Source organism: Empidonax traillii, unplaced genomic scaffold (assembly GCF_003031625.1).
Source record: "Empidonax traillii isolate 1590-97213 ecotype Southwest subspecies unplaced genomic scaffold, ASM303162v1 scaffold72:size2462915, whole genome shotgun sequence".
NCBI lineage: Eukaryota > Metazoa > Chordata > Aves > Passeriformes > Tyrannidae > Empidonax > Empidonax traillii.
This window is the reverse complement of record NW_020955265.1, coordinates 446242-471488: the sequence shown is the minus strand read 5'-3', so window position 1 is coordinate 471488 and position 25247 is coordinate 446242. Positions and strand designations below refer to the sequence as shown.

The 25247-nt window shown below is 40.9% G+C and overlaps 1 protein-coding gene across 1 annotated transcript in view; it reads right to left on the bottom strand.

The window, feature by feature from the left end:
- Positions 1–2959: 2959 nt before the first annotated feature.
- Positions 2960–25247, bottom strand: part of RSPO3 (R-spondin 3) — a 63680-nt gene continuing 41392 nt past the window's right edge. Inside the window, exon 6 of the mRNA XM_027880530.1 lies at positions 2960–4108. Within this exon, the coding sequence (XP_027736331.1) occupies positions 3915–4108 (194 nt within the window). The 3' untranslated portion in view covers positions 2960–3914. The remainder of the gene's footprint in view (positions 4109–25247) is intronic.

Genomic DNA, 25247 nt, shown 5'->3' with positions numbered 1-25247 from the left:
TGAAGTAACACAGCCTGAAAATGTGACCAAGCCCTTGCTGTTGGATTTAGGAAAGACTGAAGCTGCAGCTGATACTTGCAGAATGTCACTGTGAGGAGTGGCTCCCATGATCAGCTGTTATGTCATCCTGGGCAGATGTTTTTGTTTGAATTTGTGCAAGTTTATGTGAACCATGTGAACTAAATGCACTGCTGTCTCTACAAATAACAATGCATAGCAGTTAAGTACAAGTGTCATGGTAAATTCATGCTGCATCAGAAAGTTCAACCTTCAATAACTTTCAGAGCCTAAAACCACAGAAGCAAAAAATAAATGATAGTGACTCATGAGGGCTATAGAGGAATTCTTCTGAATTAATAACAATATTCATGTGCTGCTTTCCTGTCAGCACATCAACCGCAAGTATCCAGAGGCTGTTGGTAGAGCATACAAGACAAGATCTTCATTGTGGGAAATGACTGGTGATGATGAGTGTCCCATTCTGCTGATGGATTCTTCTGCTGCCTCTTTGCTACAGGGTACAGCAAACCCTCTCATTTATTTAGTGCATCGGTCAGCCTGACAACTCAGCAGTGGTGGCTCAGAACAGACCTGCTGGGACAAGTTCAGTGAAGGGTTCAGTAGATCAGCACTTAAACTGTTTATGATGCCTTAACACTGGATTCCATTATTCAGAGCTTCAGTAGCATGGAGCCAGGGGACAAAACAAGCTACAGCTTGATCAGACAGATCTGAAGCCTGGGACATAACAGTTGATGTTTGTGGTTTTTTTGTCTCTTTGTTACTGATTATAATTTCTCAAGCAGCTTAACTGTCAGAAATAGCACCTGATTTGTTTTTATCTACTGGCCTTAACTGATATTTAGTATTTAATTTCAGATATGTTCTTTAGTAATTAAAACACTATGAATTTGGCTGATAGTTAATGTCAGTTCTATTTAGCTTCCATTTGAAGAAAAGTTGTTCATAATTCTCTGAGAATTGCTTAAAATTAACTCTGAAGGTTTCAAAGTATTTTGTAACTGTCAGGGAAGGTGATAGTATTCCAAGTCCTGCTCTCGGTAATATAGACCATCTCTCTTGTCACTGTCACTTGTGTAAGCCGGGAGTTGTAAAAAAGGTTTATGTGACAGTGTGTAACAAAGCTCATATTTGAATCCTAAATTATTTTCTTTTCCTGTCTCCCTCTTTTTTTTTTTTTCCTTAAATCTATAGCTCTTGAACTACTTGATACTGCTTTTCCAGTCTTATGTCCATCTTTGCCAGAAAAAATGACATTCCTCTGACTCCTCCAAGTGTTATAGTAGAGAATAACTGAGATCAGGGATGTTCTGAGTATAGTATCTTGTTTTGCTTTCTCCTTTTTTAAAATCCTCTATGAACACTCTTGTTAATTTTTATAGTTTTTGCTTGTGATTGTATCAAAAGCCATTCTTCCATCTAAAAACCCTTTGCCATTTTGCTCCTGCATTTAATTAAGGTAGGGAAGAGACATAATCCTACTTGTTAGTTTTAAGAGTTGCAGACAAAGCTTCCCTGGGTTCAGCTATTCATGTAGTCCTACTGCTAGTTTAGTTTGCTGAATCCAAGTAGGGATGCTTCATCTGGCCAACAACCTGTCCTTAGAGGAAGTAAATTGAACAATAAATTCTTCCCAAGTAGCTGAACATCCCTGTCTGCCCACCAGCACCACAGGCTGCAGCTGCAGCTGAGGGTTTGAAGCACCAGATCCCACTTTCTGTTGTGATGCCAACACCTCTTAGCCCAGAACTGCTGTTTACACCTTATCTTTTGTTGCCAGCTTCTGAATCTGGCAGCAGCGTGATTTCTTCTTTCCTCTCTCTACCTCCCTTCAGCATCACCCAGAGCCTCAGTGCTGAGCACAGGTCCTGCCCCCCCCCACTTCTCTGAGACCAGCTTCTCCACAGCTGCTGCTGCCAAAAAGGTGGAAGTTGTCGGTGGAGGAAGATGACTACTCCTACTCGAATCAATAGTGGGAGACTGAGACCAGCTCGCTCCGGAGAAGGATGTAGACAAATTACGTGATGGAGCTGGGAGCTCACAAATAGCCACCCCTGCTTCAGTTTCCCCCTACTCGGTGCCCCTCACAGGCACTCAGCATACCCTGATTTTCTGTCTCACCCATTCAGACTTGGTTGTAGGAGAGGATTGTTACATGCATTTGATGCTCATCTCTGTAAAATTCAACCTTTAGGTCTCCTCAGTAGCAAAAATATAATATGTGCATATAATTAGGCACTGGTTACAGAAAGTTTTGATTAATTGTCATGAATATTGGAGGTAAACTGTGGGAGTCCTAAACACCCATTTGTGTTGGACGACTGCATCTGCCCATGTATCATTAAGAGACGAAGTTTTAACAAAGCAAAATGTAGGAAGCTATCCTACATTGTTGTCTGGATGATTAGAATATTCCTTGAAAAGTCACTGAAGCCTGTCACTCAGGCTTCCTCAGTCTGAGAGACAGGCTTCAGTGTTGGGCAGTGTCTTTTTTAAGGCTCGACTCAGTGTGAGTAACAGAAATCGTGAACAGGGAAAAGAACTGGCTGGGAAGGCTTGCCTGCCACCTGTTCTGGTCCACCCACCGCAGTGGGCAGGCTGTTACCCCTATGACAGCCGTCCTTGGTCAAAGCATGGCACCAAAACACATTCTGTGAGGTATGTAGGTTCCTCAACATGCTTCTGTAAAGGGTAAATCCGTTTCTGAGGAGTAAGACAGTAAAATAGCGTAGCCTGTGCTTCACGCTTGGGCCACTCTAGCCATGAATATACCCAGAATGGTACCACGGGGTTTGGTTTGTCCTCTGAGAAGTGCAGATTTTCACCTCTGCTGTGTAAGAGAGAAGAACTAGAATAAGAATTTAAGTAAAGTTGGACAGAAGTTCATAATTCCTATACTTCCATAGATTTATTACTCTTTCACTAGATACATGTTGTGGATGTAAATTTTGTCCTCTTCTGTCTGGGAAACTATGCAATGATTCCCTCCCCCAGCAGAAAAAGTGACACTATCACTGTGAAAAACATACTTACATGATCTACTTTTCTGGTTTTTATTAACTCAACGTTGTCTCCTACAAATACGATTTGTCATTCACCAGAAGATTTGAAATGTAGACTTAAGTTACACATAGGTATAAAAAGCATAAAACAGCACACACGGTACCACTGTTTAGACCAGAAAACATTGTGTTGTCCCACAGATAAGAGCACTATTCAAGCTCAGCTCAGTTGCCTTCTGCCTCAGGGATTCAGTCTTCAAAGCTGCAGATGTTTCTACTTCTTTTCCCTCAGCTGGTGAAGCCCTGATGGCTTTCCCCTGATGTTTCTCACCCATGTCTGAAGCACGGACCAGGGAACCACAGGGCAATCCCATCCTGCTCCACTAGAGCTTATAAAACCTTGGGCTCCTACTGGCTCTTCCGAAACATTTTCCTCCTTCTCTTAATATTTATGTACAATATATGAAGGGATACGATTTTTGTCTTTGATTTAGACATATCTCTTGCCTCATACTTAAACAATAACTTGGAAAATATTTTACAAAGAAAAAGAACATTGTTCATCTGAATGTAATTCATTATTATATTGCTATATTTTATACCCTATTATTAATATATACAAAATTTCTTAATTGCCTTTTACAGATGCACGGAAGCATATAATATAACAGTTTTAAAGTATCCCATCTTTAGATTTTTCTTTCCTTGGCTCATGTCAATCTTTAATAAACTATGGTTGCTTGGAGAATATAGGAAGTATTTGGAATGTTGTTTAAAGTTTAATAATAACTGGTAGCATTGTCCATTTGCAGCCTGAATGGTTGGAACACCTGTCAGGGCGATCTGGTAGAGATAGCAGCATCATAAGACTTAAACAATCATGGAGGGCTGTTAATGTGCAGTGTCAACAGGTGCCAGGTCCTGTTCTTTGTTTGGGGCTTTTCTTTTCTTCGGCTGGGTTTTGCTGCTGTTTTCCCTCTGTTCTCGGTTTTGTCTTCGGGCTGCTCGACCTTTGCTTTCCTGTCTTGTCTCCTTGCTTTCGTCTTTGTTGGACTTTTTTCTTTTCTCCTCCCTATTCTTTTTCCCTGAAAAAAATGATGGCACATTAGAAGATTTGCTCAGGCTGTTGCAATTTCTGAGTCCCTCGTTTTGCCTGTGAAACCAGATCTGGACTATGGCAAAGCTCCTGTTAGGAGCTGGACACCCGTATTAGTATTTGGAAATGCCCAACTCTTCATCAAACCACTAAATTTAGCCACTGGACTAGTACTTCCCGTCAGTCTGACTGAGCAAAGAGCTGAGAGTTCCCTGGGTAGTCCCAGTGCTTTAGAGCTGGTATAAGTATCTCACATATGCCTGTCTCCCATCGCCTGGGGCATAACTCCAAAAAATCACCACTGGCCAGTTTGTGGACTTCAATGGCTGAAGCTGGATAGCATGGAAGTTAGCAATTTTGTGACTCCACTGTCAAAACTCAGCATCTGTGCCTCTCCCCTCCCTTAACCTCCACCACACCCACATCGCAGGGGATTTTTGTTATCGCAAGATAAATCCCATGACAAAGTGTCAGCTCCAGCACAGGTATGTGATTGTCTAAAGTGTTGTATTCCAAGTCTCAAGTCAAGCTTTAGGCCATTGTTACAAAATTAGGTATTTGAGTACTTTATTGCTTTAAATACTTACAAGAGTAAGATGTTGAGGATTTTGTTACTGCTACAGACCTCTGCAATAAAGCATCCTGTTCCCTTAGGGACACTAAAACTTTGTATACTGGCTGTGGAGATTATATTACAGAGTGCATTTATGCTTACATATAAGGAAGAGATTCTTTCTACTGAGTGTGGTGCGGCACCAGAACAGAATGCCCACAGAAGCTGTAGATACCTCATCGCTGGAGATGTTCAGGGTCAGGCTTTGAGCAATCTGATCTAGCAAATTATGTCCCTTCCCAGAGCAGGGAGGGGTTGGAACTAGATGATATTCAAAGGTCCCGTCCAACTCAAACATTTCTGTGATTCTATGGTTCTATTCCTTCATTTCCTTTACAAACCAATGCAGGAATGACATTGGATTGAGCTTGTATGTACACACAAGTCTAAAAGAGATTAGATTTTCTTTTTTTTAATGTGTGGAACCAGTTTATCAATTGACCTATGCAGCTGAAATTCACCTGTGGTTAGATGGATTCCAGTAATATTTTCAAAGGCAAGCTTGCTTGAGACTTTCATGACAGAATGTCGTACTGACCCGTATGCCTCCTTACATGGAGAAATTTCTAGACAAGTATTGAAAAGCATCTGGCCAAACTCCCTTTTATGATATCCTGATAATAATACTACTGAAAATAGTCTATCTCTCTTTGTTACAGAAAAAGGTACTTTTTGATTTTAAATATCAACAGGCATAATCCAGGCTTTCCTACATTGATGTTGAGCGAGTTACTCAAATCTGGTGATAGTTTCTGTTACTGAGGGTAGTGAATGCAGAAAATTGTGCCCATTCCAGCCTCAAAACCAAAACTGTTTTGATTTGCTTTTTGATGCCTCTCTGGGCTCTGTGGGAATATGCAACAATGGGGGAGTAGATGCAGGGGAAGTGGCTTTGTTCTAAGAACAGATAACCATCCAAGGAGGTACTAGTTAGATAAAGGGAGGGAGATTCAGAGGAGGTGAAGCGAAGGCAGAAAGCAAAGAGCAAGACTAAGATGTAAGAATATGCTGTATACTCTTCCTATTGTGTAGGTCTGTGGGATTATTTTACAGCTTGTCCATTCCTTACCACCGCCGGCATCCGAGAGCAAGGGAAAGTTTAGATACACATGTTAAGTCAAATAGGGATGAATATCTGTTGTTATTGTCTGTTGTTTCTGAAACATGCAGTAAGGCTTTAAATGTAAAATGACACCTTAAATTTTAGAGAACCAGTCAGAGATTACCTAAATATACACCCACATACCTGCAGAATCCCTCTTAGTTTGTCAGTGCCATATAAGATACATAGAGATGATCAGGGGAGACCTGCAGGATGGACACGGGAGGCTCAGTGAGAGCTACCACCCACTGGGAGAACTGGGATTGCTCCATGCAGAAGTGAACGTGCATCTTACACAGCTATAATAATGTCTCTTACTAATGGATAAATGACAGTATGGGATTTCATTCCAGTGGTTTGTAAATAGAGTTGGTCCAAGATAAAATGTTATTGAAATGGAAACTGTCCAGACATTCAGTGTTTGACATTGCTCACTTGGTGATTAGCCAAAATCATTCAGCTGTGACTTCGCAGCCACAATTCTTTGAGTATGTTGGAACAACATGTAATGATTTTCCTTTCAGTCATGGACCAGGATGTATGTATTTATATGTATGTATGTATGTGGATATACTAAGAATCAGATATCTCTGTCTAGCTAGAGACTTATCTAGGCATGGCTTCACTGTTTGTGTTTTAATTATTGCTGTCTTTAAAAAGAACAAGGAAAACTGATTTCTGCAAAACACACAACAGGGTCTTAATTCTCTTCTACTCTGAGGATAGCTATTTTGGACTCCTCTGTGCAAGTTTGTACATAGTTTAGTGCTACCACCTCCATGCTGTTGCCATTTCTGAAAAGATCTGCCATCAAGACCTGTGCTGTTCTGGTAATGAAGTAAATCACAGAAGGCGCATCTTTGATGGTTCTTTAGTTCTTTTCACTATTATTTTTAAAAATGTTATTTTTAAAATTTAAATATATTATTAATAATGTTATTTCCAATCAGCCCTTCATTCTGTTTAGACCCAAGGGAAGATTCTATCAGCAGTTATCTGCTAGAATTGCGGTGTAGCTGTAGCCACATTCTTGTGTACATCTCCCTCCCTGTTCATATCCCTGCTCTCTTCTTCCCAGAGACTTGTTCCTGAAAATTTTTTAATTCTTCCTACTACTTGCTGACACCCACTTCATAGCAGCACATTGAGCTGGACATCAGAAGCTGTGGAAATTGACTGGCTATCTGAAATGAAAAGTGCAAAAATTACATGGACCATTATGTTTACAAGCTCATCTCTGAATAAGAGATGGCCTTTCAGTACTTAAAGAGAGCTTATAAAAAAAGATGAAGAATGTCTCTTTACATGGGCAGATAAATGATAGGACAAGGTAGAGTGGTTTGAAACTAAAAGAGAAAAGATTTAGATGAGTTGTCAGGAGGAACTTCTTTTTCGTGAAGGTGGTGAGACACTGAAACAAGTTGCCCAGAGAAACCGTGAACACCCCGCCGCTGAGAGTGTTCAAGACCAGGCTGGATGGGGCTTTGAGCACCCTGGTCTAGTGGAAGGTGTGCCTGCCCATGGCAATGAGGTTGGAGCTAGGTGATCTTTAAGTCTCTTCCAACTCAAGTCATTTCATGATTCCGTGAACTGCTTTGCCTTTGAAGAAGAAGACAAGGAAAGGCCAGCATGGATTTAAACATGTAACATATGATGCCTACATATATATATATATATATGCATAAATCTATGTGCCAGTGTAGGTATCAATGCCTTTTCCCTCGGCCGCGCTGCCGGTAGGGAGTTTCCCACTGGGAGCGGTGCCGGAGCCGCCCGCGCGGGGGCGCCGCGGGACCGCGCCAGGAGCGGGGGGTCCCTCCCGCACTCCGGCAGGACCTCCTCGCTCTTTCCTTGCCCTCGCCTCACGCTCTCGGGAGCTGGCAAGGAGCGCTTCTCTCTTCGCTCTGCGTTGCCTGCGGGTGAACTTTGAACGTTAAAAACAAAAAAGGGCAGCGTGTTGTTGCCGCAGCATGGGAATATCATACTTTCCTGGTGGGTCGCAGAATTCATACAGTGATGCACTGGCGCTGCTAATGTCTATTTCTTCTTCAATATACCCTTTCAAAACAAGTAGATAAATGATAAAAAAATAAGATAAGTCTTTTTAGACGGGAGATAATGAAGCATTTTCCAAGAGAATGTTATGCTCATGAAGATGTGGATTCATGAGGTTCTAATACTTCTCTGATACTACATACTACAATGATTGTACAACAAATGTAAAATACTTCTAATATATATTACAACAAAGTAATATATATATACACACACTATATATATATATATATATTTACAAAGAAACTTTGTACGGACAACTGTGCTGGAAGAAATAGTCTATAATAGCAAATTTGTTTAGTGAAGAAAATGTAGAGACTTGCTATAACCTTGAGAAATGCAGTAGTTCAAATTAAATGCAGACATGAAATTAATTCAGGTGACAATATAATTACATGCCAAATCAGATTCAAGGTGCTGAATTCTTGGTAATCTAATTTATAGCCCCTGGTCAAAGAAACTCCTACACCTATATTTATGCAATCCATGTCTGAATACATCAATAAGTATGCAAACTAAGGTATTTCAGAGAAACCTTTGCATTATCAGATGTGGTGTTTCCACTAGACCTATAGCTGTATATTATGGATTACAGGGAGGAGGTGTTGGTCGTGACTTGGGAGACCTTGGTACTCAAGATCACTGTGTGACAGAGAATTACTTGGAAAATCATGATTGGCCTGGATTAACTACCACAGATGACAGACTTCATCTACTTTAGGCATTATCACTTAGTCCCACCTATTATATCCAACTGTAATTATTACAGGGAACTCAGTGCAGTGTATTTGTTCACTTCTCCATTCTGTGGGCACTGAAACCCCAAACCACCATAGGAAGACATAAAATCTCATTGTGCAACCTGCTTTGCTTTGATGGGGGATGTGTTACAGGGTAGGCCTCATGGAAAACCCAGAGGGATTAGAATCTGGCATCAGACATTTGGGATGATTGCATTTCTTTCATCACTCCCATGAAGAAATTTGGCCTGGGAGAGCAGAAGGGGCAAGAGGAATAATGGAACTGTGCCTGTTGGGGTTGCAGACACTGATGTAATAGTCCCTGCTCTGGAAGGGTACTGGTGCTCTTCTACTGTGCCTGCCACCACAGACCACAAAAAGTCTCCCCACTATACTGTAAAAAGCTGAAGAGCTGTAACAAAAGACCACGAGCCACTGCTGTAATAGGACACAGTGTTCTTTCACACCCTTCACAGCCTTGTCTTACCTCTTGGCACTTTCCTGCCTGCAGGAGCACTATTGGCACCGGTGCAGTGCTGTGCTCCAGTACCAGTGCCCCAATCCCTCCGTACCCCAGAGGGTACAAGGACAAAGCTTGAGGGTTAAGTGCCACCATGCTGTGCTGCTCTCCTTCCCACCTGTCCATACCCTTCTCAGAGACATTTTTAGTCCTCTTAGACTAAAAGTCTGTCACACTTTCATCATGACATGACCTGGACAACAACAGCATGGCATGTGCTGAGCAATGATTCCGGGAAGACGAGCATGCCTCAGGCTCTAAACTCACTATAACTCTGTCTACAATACAGTCATGCCATATTATGCAAATGAGTGGATCATGCTCATTTTCAAAAAATATGACACTTTTTTTTTTTTTTTTCTGGAACACAGCCTTTAGCATGTATTCACACTACTTGCTAGGATAACAAGCCTCCAAATGCCTATCTGTCCAGTGATGCAATGGATATTCTGCTTTCATTCCCAAGCCACAAGTGGGTGATTCATTTGGTAAGTCTTTCTGAAGTTTAAACGGCATAACTTTCTTAACACAAATTTTCCTTTTTTTTCCTAGCTACTGGGGCCCTATTTTATAATCATTAGATTTCCAGGTAACCAGGGTGGTGAGAATCAAAAACTTCGGAATAACGTAGGTGCTAATGGCTTAATGCATTTCTTGGCCTTACTTTCTCCTGAAGATGCCCCAACTACTGAAGAGAATATAGGTAAAAATTTTAACACAGCTAAGGTCCAAAGGCATTCAAGGAGCAATTAACTTGGACAAACCTATGTTCTCCTGCTGTTGAGATGCATGTAGGCTATCCTCATTCTGAACAATGGCTTCCCATACCAGTCCAGATAGATACAGAACTCAAAGCATGTGTCATATCCACATGGATACTTCTCTAGATGTAGACTTCAGATGTCTTTGTATGAGATTTATGATCCTTGAGGGTTCACTTGCCTCTGAAAATAGGATCTGAACTACTAGGCTGCATTCACTTGAAAAATATTCGTATTTACATTGTGTGTGCTAGCTTGTTCTTGCAAGAAGAGAACAGTGCTGAAACAGGCACATTAGTAGGAATGAGAATGTTGTTTCCAATTACAGAAATAGCTCAAACCTGTGCCACAGCCATTTGCATAAAATGGGCAGAGAGGAATGGGAGGGGGCTGATGAGCAGATTAGCTACGCCAAGACAAGAGATGTCAGGTTTTGCTGCTGTAGGAGATAAGTATAAAGTTGTATCCTGTTAGGTGCATGGGAAGTCAGAAGAGATCTTTTTTTATGTGGACTGCTTGGGAAATGACACTGCTATGCTCAAGAGCTCATAAGCAAGGCTTAGGAAAAGTCCCTGGCTTGTGATGACGTCTTTGCAAACGAGTTGAATCTGCCTTTCCTGTGCCTGAAAATAGAAGAATATCTGCCAGTCAGAGAAGCAGCCAGAGGAGAAAGATTGCTATAATGAGTTCTGTTTGCTGTTTCCTTCTCACTTGTCTGTTGGGACCGAGGGAATTTGCTAGCAGCCTTGTTTTAATCAGGACTAATGTGCTAACAACAGCAATTTTGTAATTACATAACAGTTTTCATCTTATAAGAACCCACAGCTTATAAAGTTTGAACACAGCTTCCAAAGAGAGGAAAGTAATGTCTGTTTAGCAGAACAGAAAATCACTCCCCATTGCTTCTCACAGGAAGTGACATACGCCATGCTGGTATTTAGGAAACTGCCATTTTCTGCCTTGAGACTTTTAACAGTGATTTCTGAATGGGATTTGGTGTTTACAGCTCTCCTAAAAGTGTCAGAAAGGTACATCAGTGTCCAAATCCACTTGATAGGCCTCTTTTAAGACTGCTGGAATCAGGTGCAAATACGAGGGCTAGGAATAAGAGTGATTGGTACCAAAAGCCCTCACCCTGTCATTAGAACATCAGAATACTGGGAGGAACCTCCAATAGCTTGTTTTCCTTTTAGGCACCAATAATTCAAGCCCTCCTGTTAACTTGGATTGAGGTCATAAATATAGTCCTTTTTAGAGACTTAGTTCAGCTGGTGCAGGCTTTTGAACAAACCAGAAATAAAAATGTGATGCTGCATTATGTCAGAGCTGCATGTTTAGTCTGCCTCTCTAGAAATAATCAAGAAAAGTTATACATGATAAGAGACAGATGCTAATGCCTCAGTAGACATTTGAAGTCTTTCTAGTACAGTAGTAAAAAGGCGAAAACACACAAAGAAACTTTTTTCTTTAGTACTCAAATTTGTGCTCGAAGTGCTCTGAAGCAAGCGGTAAAGGAGAAAAAAATGTTTTCCTTGGTTTTACTTACACTGATTGCCTTAATGTAACCTGCTAATTCAGATGATACCTATATGACACCAATGCCTGGATGCATCTCTAGGAACGCCTTTTTCCATAAGCAATGTTCCATAGTTCAGAGCTGGGCTACACTGATGGTTGAGTACAGATCCTGGAGAGGATTTGCAAGTGCTGACTCCAACACTTGGGCCAGGCCAGCAGTTCCTGCCCAGGTACTACACACCTGGACCAGGGAGCCCAGGCATCTTCCACTGTTTCATTTGCTGCTATAGGAGCAGTTATACACTCCCCCTGGAACCTCCTCCTTACATTTCCTTAGGCTTTCTGATATGCCAGGAGGGTGAGGAGTCAACAGGATGCAGCTCTGGCCCCCCTCAGCACGGTTCACTTGTCCTCTCCTCTCTGAGCATGGTTTGTTTGTGTTTCTGCCTGGGGTGACACCTGTGCTGACAGGTAGATGGGAGTCCCTGTGCATCCCACAGGTAACCCAGGCCAGCCAGATGACTGGATCAGACTGTCAGCAGTAGGTAACATGCAGGGGGACAGCAGCTCCTGATGGATCCACTCAGCAAAACCATCAGCACAGAGCCGGGTGCTATTACTTAAATTCACTGGAGGCCGGATTCTGCTCTCTGTTTTACTTGTTCAAACACACGGAGGTCACCAAGGTTGGTGTCTGGTGTAAATGAAGGGAGAATTTGCTTTCAAGGATACTTTTCAAATTAAGGTGTTGAAAGTTGACTGTCTCTTTCTGTTTTGTGTCTCCAATGTGTGTGTACTATTTCTGCTGGCCAAAACATTGATCCTCCCCTCTCAAAGTAGTGCAAATGTGTCCAAATACATTTTCCTGCTGATTAAAATGACAGGTCAGGTTTCTAAACTTCATACAGGTCAGAGCATCCAAAGGTCCCCTCTCAAAAAAGGTGACATGAGATTTAACTTTGGCCATCTCCATATGCTGCTGAAGAATTTTTTCTCATCTATTGAGAGAATACCTGGCTGTTTACCATGTAGAGAGATACTTGCAGAAAAGTACATTTGGACCAAGATTCTTGGGCTGCCTCTGAAAAAGGCTCAGGAAATTTTTATGCCGAAAGGATTCAGAACATAGCCCTAGGAAGCTCAGGAAACTTGGATGAACAAGTTGTCAAAGGCATATCAGATTTTCAGGCTGCTGAGTTTTTGTCAGCCTGCCAGGTGGGTTGCCAGAGGTCAACCCGATGGACAAACTGCCAGGATATTAGGCAGAAACCTAACAAAAAGACAAAATTGTTTCAAAAGCTTGCCGACTTTCTAATAGGAATTCATTGAAATCAGCAAGTTTCTGGGAAATGTGATGACTAATAATCTGGTATTTTCTATTTATTTGGAAAATTAAGGTCTATAAAATATTAAAAATAATATTTCTAAGTTGGTGTCATGGAGGATATGCATGAAAAAAACTTCAATGTAAATATTTGAACATTGCCCGTAAGTCTTCAATTTAACATGAATCACAGATACGAGTTGCTCATGTAAATTTTATCCAGACTGTCTTGCTGTCTTGTCTTTTTTTTTTTTTTTTTTTTCCAAAAATGTGATAAGTTTATTCTTTTTAAATCCCTCTGAGGATAAACTGTGCATTTAGAGCTTTTTGTAGTAACACAGCTTTGCACACTGAAGTGAGCTGCTGGCTTTATGAGTAGCCTGAAGTGGAATGTGAAGAATGGTTATGCCATGTGGACATGCATCACTGGAGTCTACTTCACTTAGTATACTTTATAAACTGACTGCCATGCCATTTAGTTTGGCCCAAAGGCTAGCAGCGATGCAACCCCCACTGAGATGAGAAAGCAGCCTCTCATGACAGAGGGCTCCTCCAAGTGCTGAGGAAGGTCTGTAACCCCTGATCCACACCTCTCCAGGAGGTCTGACCCGTGTCCCATCTCACACAGCTTCTACTGGCAGTGTATGATGGCAGCTGAGCAGAAATTGCTGCAGGCACGTTTTATTTTTTTTACTTGGTGCATGGCTGGTACCTTAAGAGTGTTACAGCAGTGCTGGTACATTGGTGACAGTCCTAAGTGTGCCTGTGGTGTGTGTGCAGACCATAATCAGGGCTGGTTGCAAGAGCTGAACTACCGAAATGCAAGAAAGGTTCTAAGGAACCTGAAGCAAAAGTTCAGCAAGTGATATTTTCAGTACAACTATGTATTGCAACAAGTCAGGACCTTCTCTAGCCTCTGAAAACTAGGACTGTGGGGACCAGAACTCTCTCTTTCCAGCTGCCTCCAGATGAAGAAGCCCATTGCACATTAGTCAGCAAATATGTTCATGGTTCTCTTTAAAACTGAGTAACAAATCACTTTCCTGCCTGCTCCAAGACTTTTTGCTTTAGTCAAAAGGAGAAACTGCTCACTATTTCCACAGATCTGAGCACCACCTGCTTTAGTTAGTGACTTGTTAGGCAGTCTTTTATAACATCCGAGACAAACCCTGTAGCCACTAAACCCAATAATATTTTGCAAGGGTTTGGTATGGCTTTCTCTGAAACACTTTACAGACTGTCATACGGAAGTGTAGAAATCTCAGGGGCAAGAAAACAGCAAATAGTTGGTGCACACATACTGTAGCAAGATACTATAAGGGACAAGATGCTTTGTTCAAGGAATGCAGAGCAAATAGACCCTTACTCCAAACTCAACCAGAAACTCTAAGAAGTAACTTAAAATTCTTCATGTACTTTTGCAAATACTACCCAAAATGTCTCTTTGTCCAAGAAATTAATATATGTGCTCTGAAAGAGTGAGTTGCTTTCAGATAGAAAACAGAGACTCCATCTACCTTAAGCCTGAAGTATTTAGAGGTATTCACAGAGACCCTTCCATCTCCATATTACATCTTCTGTTGTGTCACATTTAAACTTGAGAGATTTACCCATTGAGGCTTTAGTTCAATTTAAGACCACTGTGGAAAAAAAATCCAGGAAAAAAAATATGCTGTCTGGGAATGTGATCCTTTGTCTCAGTGACAAAAACTTCTACTCTTTATAATATGGTCTTTATATGATTTCATCAGGTTCCACAAGTCTGAAACAGAGAGAAGAGTTCCTTAATTTTGGGATCTATTGATATCTTTGGGATCTATGGATAAAAATCCCTGCTGCTGCAAATCAGAGCCGCTGAAAGGGACAGAGAGTCCTCCTTGCTTCAATTAATGGTTTGAAGGACCAAATGTCATACTTCAAATAGAAAGCTCACAATTCTTCTTTACAGAAATATTGTTTCCTTGCACATGCTTAAAGGTAGTAGGGGCTGCATCACCCACTGGTATTCCCTCCCACCACCCACATCACATGAGAAATAAAGTCAGTTCTTCTGGACTTAAACTAAATCCTTCTGGTTTAGCAATGCGCATTTCTACTTAGGCAATAAACATCTGTCGTCTGCCATTCATTAATATTAATTATAAATGGTCACTAACTCATGGGATCCAAGTCCACCAGCTGAGATTTTTCTAAATTTGACCTTGTTAGGTTTGTATAAAAAGTGTTCAGAAGGGTTCTTCGAAGCTCGAAGCCAGCAATAAGTGCAATTTGCAGAGTACAGCATTTAGATTATGCACTTAGAACAAGGGCAGTCAGAAGGGGTGATGGGGAGAGGAGAAGGGGAGGGAAGAGGGAAGACAGAGCCTGAAACAGAGCTCCTTTAAATGCTTAAGAGTTTTAGACCTTTCTGCAGGCTAATGACAGGGAGAGGCATTGTCCATAATGAAACCAGCCCATCCATTAAACATTACTGTAAATGAAAGGTTGCGTGAATTAAAGGTTGTTCATCTCATGTTTCAGGAATGTAGCTGTGTTTCATGTCTGAAGCCTGTTTTCCTTTTAAATGGAGTTCTTCAGATGACAAATGAGAGAGAATTTCAGAAAGCAAATGGGCAGAAGTAAATACATGCTTAAGAACAAAGCAGAGACATAACTGTAGCTGTAAATCTTAATACTGAGGCTACTGTTTGCTGTAGACATTGGGAAGGATTAGATTAGAATTGAAAAATTTCATTACTGGGTCATTTTGATTATGAACCAAAACAACAATAGAAAATTTGTTTGTCAAATCTTGGCCTTAATACTACCTGCATATGTTTCATACATGAAACACTGCTTAATTCTTTTGCTACCATTTTGTATTTCAAGGAATTAAAAATAGAAAATTTAGAAAATGCTTTTTCTGAATTTTGCGTGGCCACCACACTTTTAAATTGTGTTGTTTTTTCCTCCCTAATAATTCTTTTACTACTGAAAAATTACTTCAACAAAAATTACTTGAAAATAATATTTGTTTTCATCTGTCCTTATATTAGCTCTTTTTTTTTTCCAGGCCTAAGCATACAGCAATATGTCCCTCATGAGCCATATCTTCATTTAGTCTTAAAATATATACACCTTCATTGGCAGAGAGATGCTAGCTCATATCTCTGGTGAATTAGTAAGAAAATCTAGCCTTAAAATCTTTCCTATAACAATGATGCAAAACTGATGAAGGCAAAGAAAAACATGAACAGATATCTTAGCAATGCAAATTACTAAACTGGACAAAATGAAAGGAAAATTGAATTCATTTCTTTGACTCAGGCCCAAATAAAAGTCTGAGGTTGGTAAAGACAGCAGGAGGCCTTATCCTGATGTCAGTGGACAGAGATACTTGGATTTGTGCTCTGTAAATGTACAGTATGTTGCCTGTAAGACTCCCTGGGAGTCTTACAAAAGGCAACAGATAAGAAAAAAAACTTGTGGAAATTTTGTAGCCATTTTATAAATGTTTATCAAAGCATTATCTAGTTCATTACTAGTCTATGAAGCTGAACTACTATACTTAGGCTATCTTTGATGGATGTTTGTCTAACCTCCTAAAAATCTTCCATGATAGACTTTCCCACAACCTCCCTCCTGTTCTTTACGATCTCTGATAATCATATTGGATGTTATCATCTCATTGGGAATGTTGCAAAGCTCCTTTGGGTGTTTATAAACAAAAGCTACGGCAGCAAGTGTTTAACATCGTGAGCTTTTCAAAGTTATGAAGGAAGAAGAGAGTTAGGAGGTGGTAGCCTAAGCAGACCAAAGGCTACATCAGGTGTCAGAGCTGGCAGGGAGAGTGAGCTGAGAAGAGACAACGAGACTGGAGATGCAGAGACGTGGGTGGAGAAAAGCAAACAGAGCTGACTGGGTGGGGAAGGACAGGCAAATATCCAGAAAGATGAGGAGAAACAACAGCCAAGAAAGTGCTCCTTTGTTTTCGCTTTGTTACAAAGGAATGCTGAAAATCCTTGCTTTTTGGTTAGATCCACAGTACTCTGAAGTCAATGGGATTTTACTGGGTCTTGGATCAGGCCCTTTAAAATAAGGGCAGCTTTAACACAATAATGAATGAGTGCCATTGCTGCCCATGACTCCAGTGTTATAACAGCATTGCTATACATGGAAGTGTTCCATAGCCCAGGATTTAGCTGATTAAACAATGCTGAATGTGTCGCCATTAGACTCGAAACATCCACTGCCTGATTTACTCTGTAGCTCACATACCCCAGATGTTTTACATTCTTGGACTAAATTTGATAGATGTGCTATCAAACTCCTCTTGCATTTGCTCATTCCAGGACAGGCAGGTCAAAATAGGGAAGGGTTTAGATCTCCAGGTGGTGAGGGCCAGGTGAGCCCTGCTGTCAGCAGCCACCTCCCTTCACTTTTACTTTGTAGTAATATTGTCCAAAGGTGAGAAAACAGCTTGGTATGGTCTTCTGAAGAGTCAACAAGATATCCTGCTGTGGCACACAGCCTGGAAGAGTCTCATTTCCTCTTCCAGCAGTGACAAACATGCATCTCCCTCAGAAAAAACTCCTTAAATCAGTAGAAGTTAGGGGAAGGACTTTGGAAGCATCAGCTGTGAGATGTGATAGAAGACCAATGTGGGGAGAAAGATGGGTATGTGAGGATGTTCTGGCAGAGGAGGGAAGGGAGGTGGGGTAGGAGAGAACGATGTGTTCTCTGCACATGGTCTCTGCCTTGTGGCGCCAAGAGGGGAGAGCAGCCAGAGTTTCCTATTTGCTTCTCCCTGAAACTCAACAATATGAAGTTGATGAAGGTGAATATGCCATGAATAAGTTAAGTGCAGCTGTACCATGGAAGAAGGCCAGAGACTAGGCAGACCCCTGCATGTCTGCACAACATAACTGGTAGTTTGTTTAAAGACTCTGACCTGCAACAGTGCTCTCTCTTCTCCAGTCAAATCTGCTGGGGAGGGAATAGCCCCAGTTAGTTTGGCTGCAAGCCAGAAGGTGGCCCTTGGCCATGTGGGCAAGGAGCAGACTTCTGCCTGGTCTTTTGCAGGATAGATACGGATATAGATATCACCTTTTAGACCTGGAGCTCTCAATCCCAGACATTTTTACTGAAGATGGAAGACTTTAGACAGGCGCTGGAAATTTGAATTTCTGCTGAAATTTGAAGTCGAATGAATATCTGATGGATACTTTGGAAGGAGGAGTTCTTGGGTGTTTTGTATTTCTTTCTGTTTTTACTACAAAGCTCAGGCATCTAAAATATAGTTAACTAGCCAATTCTGGAGCACAAGGAGGCACCAGAAGGGAAGATCGGAAAGAAAAAGAGCTGATTTCTATCCCTTATTTGGTTTAGGGATCTGAGAAGGACTGCTCTCACATTGTTCACATTTTAATAAAATAATGCAATCAGTGTTTTTCTGATTCACTTCCCTTATGAGAGCAATTGACTACACACTTCTGTCTCAGCTTTGACACTATTCCTGTTAATACAAGGTTGGTATTTTTTTATCATCGGCATGTCCAGCACATATTTTATAGCTTGCTACAGAGGACCTCAAGTCATATGAATGACCTCCCCACTCCAGGTCCCCCAGGAAAGGGAAGAAGCAGAACGTGGCAAGATAGGAGCTAGCAGCCAGAAAGGAGAACATGCTCTGGGGAGCACAGAGACAGTGTCAGCCCAGCACCCTGTGGGGCTAAAACTGATTTTGTTACCTGAGGGCACAGACATTTTCACCTGACTGTTCATCAAGATGCATATTTTTCAAAGAGTACAACCTTGGCATGTACACAGTGTCTGCAGTCAAGTGTACCACGTGTGCAGAGGTGCAAAGCATGTATGTACCACTAGCTTGTGTGGTTCATATGTGTCTGTCAGAACTGGAAGATATGATGAGAATTCAGAGTTCATACTAGCACAAGCAAAATAAACATACTTTTAGCAAAACAAAATATTATTATTAATTAGTTCAGATTTTAATGTCTCCCTTTGCAGGTAGTAACCTAGTAAAACTTTCAGAAACTGTCTGTGATTAAATCTTTTAAACGCTCTAAGGTTAAAAACAACTTTTTCCAACCTTTTCAACCCTTGATTTGTAGAGTCAGTACATCCTTTACTATTAGCTATTTGAGATTCACAAATATTTCAACTCATCTCAGCCTTATTTCTCCCTGTGAACCCTTCTCACCCAGATTTCTTCTCTAGGTCATGTCCCTGTCTGCTGATCAGCAGCAGTGGGCAGCCCTGTGCTGTCTATGCCCTGCCTCACTCAGGATATCCCCAGGATGCCATTTCACTTCGTGTTGCAACTAGCAGATTCCCGGTCTCAGCAGCCCTACTCTTGGAGGCTGGAAATGTGTTAAAGTTAAAGAGTCAAAACCCCTGCAAGGAAAGGAAATGAGAAGCCCTCTTGGCAGCAACAAACGGAAAATAAACAACCAAACTCTTCACAAGACAGATTCCTCAATTATAGTAACTCAGGCTCGCAAAGGCCAGAGTTAGGGCCCATTGGCGTATGCAGTATGTAAACACAGGGTTGCAGTAATTAGTTTCGTGTTCATTTTGAGGTTTCAGAAGTCCTGTGACCTGCTGTGGAGTAAGGTCATTAACCATAACCACACTAGTGACCTTCACACAGGACACCCCATCTCTCACAGTTATTCCAGCGAACTGCGTACTGTGATGTCTCCCTGGCTCACATGTTCCAGCCCTCATGTTTTAAAGGCAACTGAGTTATACATGAGGGAGAAGATATGACTTTTGGGATGGGCTGTGATTGGAATATACTGCTTTCCCACATAGCAATGCTAAGGACTTAAATTGATTAAGTAAAATTACTAAATACCAGAAATATACAGAATTTCCTCCAATTCTTTTTTCTTTAATCAGAAAAGGTTGTTTCAAAATAGTATACTGAGGAATTACTGAAGTTGTGTGGGCCTCCACTGCACTAGTAAGAGTTATCCTTGGTATGTGGAGTGTATAGGGACAGACTATTCAGAGCTTGTTCTCTAAAAGGCAGCCCACCTTTGAATAAGCAGATGTGCAGCCATTGCTAGATGTTTACCAACACAACAAAATGCTGCTCTAACCTTGATTTTGCAACACTTGGTGAAATTAGTATTGGACATGAGTATTTTTCAACTCTAATTTTTGTTTTCTGTGGCAGACCTATGGATCCTCTGAAACACAGTCATCTTGCTTACAGAGTCTGTCTGAGTGAACTTTGATTTAGATTTTGCAGTGTTGCAAAGTCATTACCATGCAGATGGAGAAAATGTGCCCTTTAATTTAAAAGTTAGCAGCAAAAAGTCCATATCACTCACACTAGGCTGTACTTAAAAATGATTGGAAAGAAACAGCACTTTCAGGAAATTATTTTGCCCTTCTTAGAATCTATCTTACAGCATCATAGGTGCAGTATTAACCCCACCATTAACATGACCCTTGTTTTGACAATAGCAAACTATTTTTAGCTGTCCAGCTTAAATGGAATGAACCCCATCATACTCTTGCAAATCCTACAGAGGCCCAGTGGAGTCCCAGCTTGTCATTCCCAGTCTGAATTCTCAGATGGCAAAACCATCTCTGCAAAAGCTGCATCCAGATAAACTTTGGATTGTCCAGTGTGACAAAAGAACTCAGCAAAACGCACAAGCAACTGTTCCAGAGGCCTGGCAGTCAAGAATTTTTTGGGAAAAAAAGTGTATTGTCACATTAATAAACACATTGGTGCGGCACATACTTATGCAAGTCTTAAGTGGCTACAGAGCAGTTTCTGTGGGTTATGAAGATCATGAAACCCTGATTTTACATATCAGAGTTCAAAATCTTGTACAAAGAAGTGTGGAAACTCACGCTGATTTCAAGTTACTTCTTTCACTACTGTACTTCCACCTACATTTTGATATGTAATGCAACTTGCACATCTTTTCTTCTCTTTTAGTAGGGACTGTTTTTAATCTGTTTTGCCTGGGATGGCCTATTGGACTGCTAATGAAATTAGTACACCTCAACGGGGTTTGGTGCAGAATTGCTGCAGGAACTTTTTTTCATTAGAAATACTAGCAGGGCAACTTAATGTGGACTCCAGAGCCCTCTGTGCTCCGTTGCTACACTAATCTATATGGCATCAGAGTGTTAACATTAGGGTGGGTAACTCAATGAGCTTAAATTAAATGAGTGAAATTTATTTATTGACTGATATTTTAAGTTTGCACTAAGTTAAATTGTTTTCAGCTAAAGTAAATTCTTGATGAACGGCTTGGGATTTTTAGCTGAGTGGTGGTTTTGGAAATCTGATGGTTACCTGATAGGATTCCTTCCTCACACCATAGCCAACTGAAGACTTTTTCAGATATGATCTGATTAATATGTTGGAAGCATTATGTGGATGTGCAGCAGTAAGGGATGGAGGAACTAGTTCAGAGAAACAAAAGAGATGAGTCTCAGTTCTCTAAGTTATTCAATCAAACCTGTGTTTTTATATTCACATGTATGCAGTACAAGATAGGAGGATTTATTTTACTTTATTTACCCAAAATGTAAACATGCTTATTAAAACAGTTCAGTAATAAATCCTCTTCCCTTGGTTCCCTTCTGTTTGCCAGCCTACATCCAGAATTCAGCTCCTCATCTCAAAGATACTGCCCTCTCTCTTATTCCTGCTGTAGTCTAAGAAAAAATCACAGCATAATGTCTCTATTCTCCTTTCAGAACAAGCCATTAACTGACAAGCTACCTTGCATCCAGGGGGTTGGAGTCTTTTGAATTTTGACTAAAATTACCCCTCTTCCTCTCATAACAATATCCTACTTTCAGTCTGTACAAGGTGGTACATTCCTACATTCCATAGTCAAAAAGAAATATGCTATTCTATATTCATGCCACCATGTCTTCATTTCTAATGCTTGAATTTTTGCCTGTCAGGAACAGGAACCTTCTTTGGTCTGTGCTTGCACAGAATGGGATGCAATTAGCATTGCTTCTCTGCTTCGAACATCTAAACACCACAAGCATGAAAATATTCAATATATGAATGAGCAACAATTGAAATGTATTTTTTATTTGCTTACAGCAATACAGCTGTGTAACCCGTGTCATCTATCTACTGGCTTGCATAATACTCAGATTTCTAAGGTGTCTTCCTTGTTCATAATTAATACTAGTTTTGATGAGTGTTTTAGTCTCTTCAAACTGATCAGAACATGTTCTCTGAAAGGACTTAAACTGTCTGATCTCTGTGGGGGTTTAGTTGGGACTCCACAGAAAGTCATGTGGTGAAAATTCTCTTCTTGGCAGAATTACTCAAGAAAACATGCAATTCTTTCCCCACAAATACTTTTGTATGCAGAATATCAGAATTTCAGAATATTTGTCTTTTGGCCAGTAGAAGTCAATCTCACACATTTGCAGACAGCAGTCCAAAGGGACTCATGTTTGGCTAGAGCACATTTATTAAGGGAAAGAAATAATATTGATGGATAATTTGCAGTATTTGAAGAGCTCTGCATGTTATGATTTTCCAGTACATCTATTTGTCATTTGCCACAAATGGACATGGCTACAAGAAACGTGTGACTCAATGATCCTATGATTCTATGAATGTGTATCTGTCAGTGAAGGGTAGGAGTCAAGAAAGTGTTAAGTGTGGGAAGGCAAAAGTAGCAGTGCACTGCACTTGAGGAGAAAAACAAAATGTGTGAAGGAAAGAAGGAAAGAAGAAAAAATAGAACTTAATATGCAGACTAAAATGAACTCCCCATCATGGGACTAAAAGAGAAGAACGATGAAATAGATTACAGTGAATTTTGGATAGGACTGAACTATAAAAGGATCCTGTATATGAAACATATGGAAATTACCATGCCAGAACACCCTAGAATCAACTAATTTAGTGCTAAAATAAGCAAAAAGAACCTTTTAGGCTAGTTGGGCTATTTGTTTCCTCATAATTCCCATTTGTTTGCATCCATTCTAAAAATACTAGCACCTTCTCACAGTAAAACATCGTTTTGCATCCAGTGAGGGGAAAAAACCAGGGTTGCAATAGATCTCACCAGCTTCAATAACACACCAGCACATGGAAACAAACAAAAAAACCCTCTCTTCATCTGCTTTATCTCCTTTTGCGTAGCAGTTCCAGAGACATGTCCTTGCTGCTGTGCGATAGCAGCGCCTTAACTGACTAACATCCTGTCTCTGACCTCAACTTCTTGAGCAAAGTCTTTGAGGCGTCTGTGACGAGCATACCCGTCATCATGTGGTCTTTGCCCTAGCTCCCTCAGCCACAGACATCTATTCAACGTGGAAATGTCCGAGGCTGACCGAGCTAACTCTCTTGTCATGGCCATGGAGAAAAGATTAACAGCGCTGTTGGTAACTGCTGGGTCTGCTGCTACATTTCAAAAGCCAATACCATGGAAGCTAAACTCTAAAGCAACGCCTGAGCGGCCATGGGGAGTTGTACAATAAAAAAAGAGAATTTTCAATATTTTTCAACAGTAAATACAAACTTATTTACTTTCCCTTTTCTTTCAAGTGTTTCTGCTGTTACCTCCTTCTGCACTCACTGACTGGGCACAGCTAGCCATAAGAACAGAGCCTGGCTTGGTTTCTCGGGCAATTACTCTATTGTTCAAAGGGGAACAGAAGTTTCTTTTTGTGTAATAAGGGACAGTAGCAGTAGGGAAGATATGTTGCCTGGAGTAAAGTTGGAAAGCTTTGTTTCCCCATTCCAGTAAGAACAGAAGGAAAACTTGTAGTTTAATTCTCAGTTTCCTGTCTTGTCACCATAATCCATTCCTTGAACCTATTTTAATCTGATGTTTTATATATGAATTTCCTCATATTTATTAAGAATTATCTTTCTTTAAAAAAAAACCACAAGTCATCTCCCTGAGAAGGTGTATGAAAATGAATGGAAAGACTTTTGTGGATACTGAGAAGGTAGATTTCAGAACATTAAAAAATGGCTTTCAGACATAGACACACAAATCCCAAGGGCACAGATAGAGTTGAAACATAGGCTTCATCAGCCTGCATTGGTTTTGAAGGAATTGTCTACTGAGCATGAAACAAGTTAGGATATAGACTGTGACTTGCTCAAAAGGAAGAAAAAACTCCAACCTTTAAGCACACTGTAGAAAAGAAGGAAAGAAAAAGATTTGTGATTGTGAATGAATTTTTGTGGTGCACAGCATTTTTCGAGTATGGTTTGGCTTATATCCTGTAAAATAAGAATGGACAGTAAAATACGTGAGTAGTTTCTTCTAAAGTTCTTATTACAGAGGAACAGCAGTCATTTCTCAAAGAGAAATGTCTTGTCCAATCTGAAGTTATTGCCAAAATACCATAGGCAAATACACAATATCGTCGCCTCAAAAAAACCCAGTTTCACAGTTCCAAAATTACAGTTCATTCCTGTATTTTCACCTCTGTCAAAAATAGGCTTCAGTAAGGGAAAAAAAAAAACTCTTCCCCCAGTTACAGTGGGCTAATGAGAGGCTGTTTCAAGTTGCATCACTGAGCAGAAGAAGCAAGCATGGGCATTCTGGACATAGAAATCTGTAGCATTTTTACAGAAATCTGTAAATGGGTTGCCTTGGCTTCTACCTTGATGCAGATACACCTCTTTACCTCTTCAAGACACTGCCTGACAAAAGCAGGAGGAGGTCACACCTAATGCCTATAGGCTCCTATTAATCAGTAGATCTAACCAGTTCTTGGGTGAGGGGGAGGCACCTGTAGCTATCTGATTCATAAGATCCTCCTTCTAACCATAGAATCACAGAATATGCTGAGTTGAAAGGGACCCATCAAGATCATAAAGTCCAACCTCTGGCCCTACTCAGGACACCCCAATAATCACACCATGCACCTGAGAGCATTGTCAAAACTCTTCTTGAACTCAGTTTTGGTGCTGAGGCCACTTCCCTGGGGAACCTGTTCCAGTGCCCAACCACACGCTGGGTGAAAAGCTTCTTCCTGATATCCAACCTAAACCTCCCTTGACTCAGCTTCATGGCATTTCTTCAAGTCCTATCACTGGTCACAAGAGTGAAGAGAGTGGTACTTGCCCCTCTGCTTCCCCTCATGAGGATGTTGAAGACTGGAACAGACTCCCCTCAGTCTCCCCTACTCCAGGCTGAACAGGGCAAGTGCCCTCAGCTGCTCCTCTTACGGCTTCCACCCAAGACTGTTCACCGTCTTAGTGGCCTTCATTTGGACACTCTTTAATAACATTACTTCCCTTCTCATGAAGTTCATCCCCAGGGAACAAGCCAACCTTCAAAAGGGTTATGAGTTCCAAACACTTTGAGCATTTCTATAAGTAATTTCAGCAATCCTTGCCATCATTTAACACTGAAACAGTCAGTTAGTACTTGTTACCAGCAGCTGCTCCTGACTCACAGATGTTCACACAGGGGGAGAGCTGCTCCACCAGTTCCACTCACCCTCAAAAGGGGTGAGAGGAAAGGA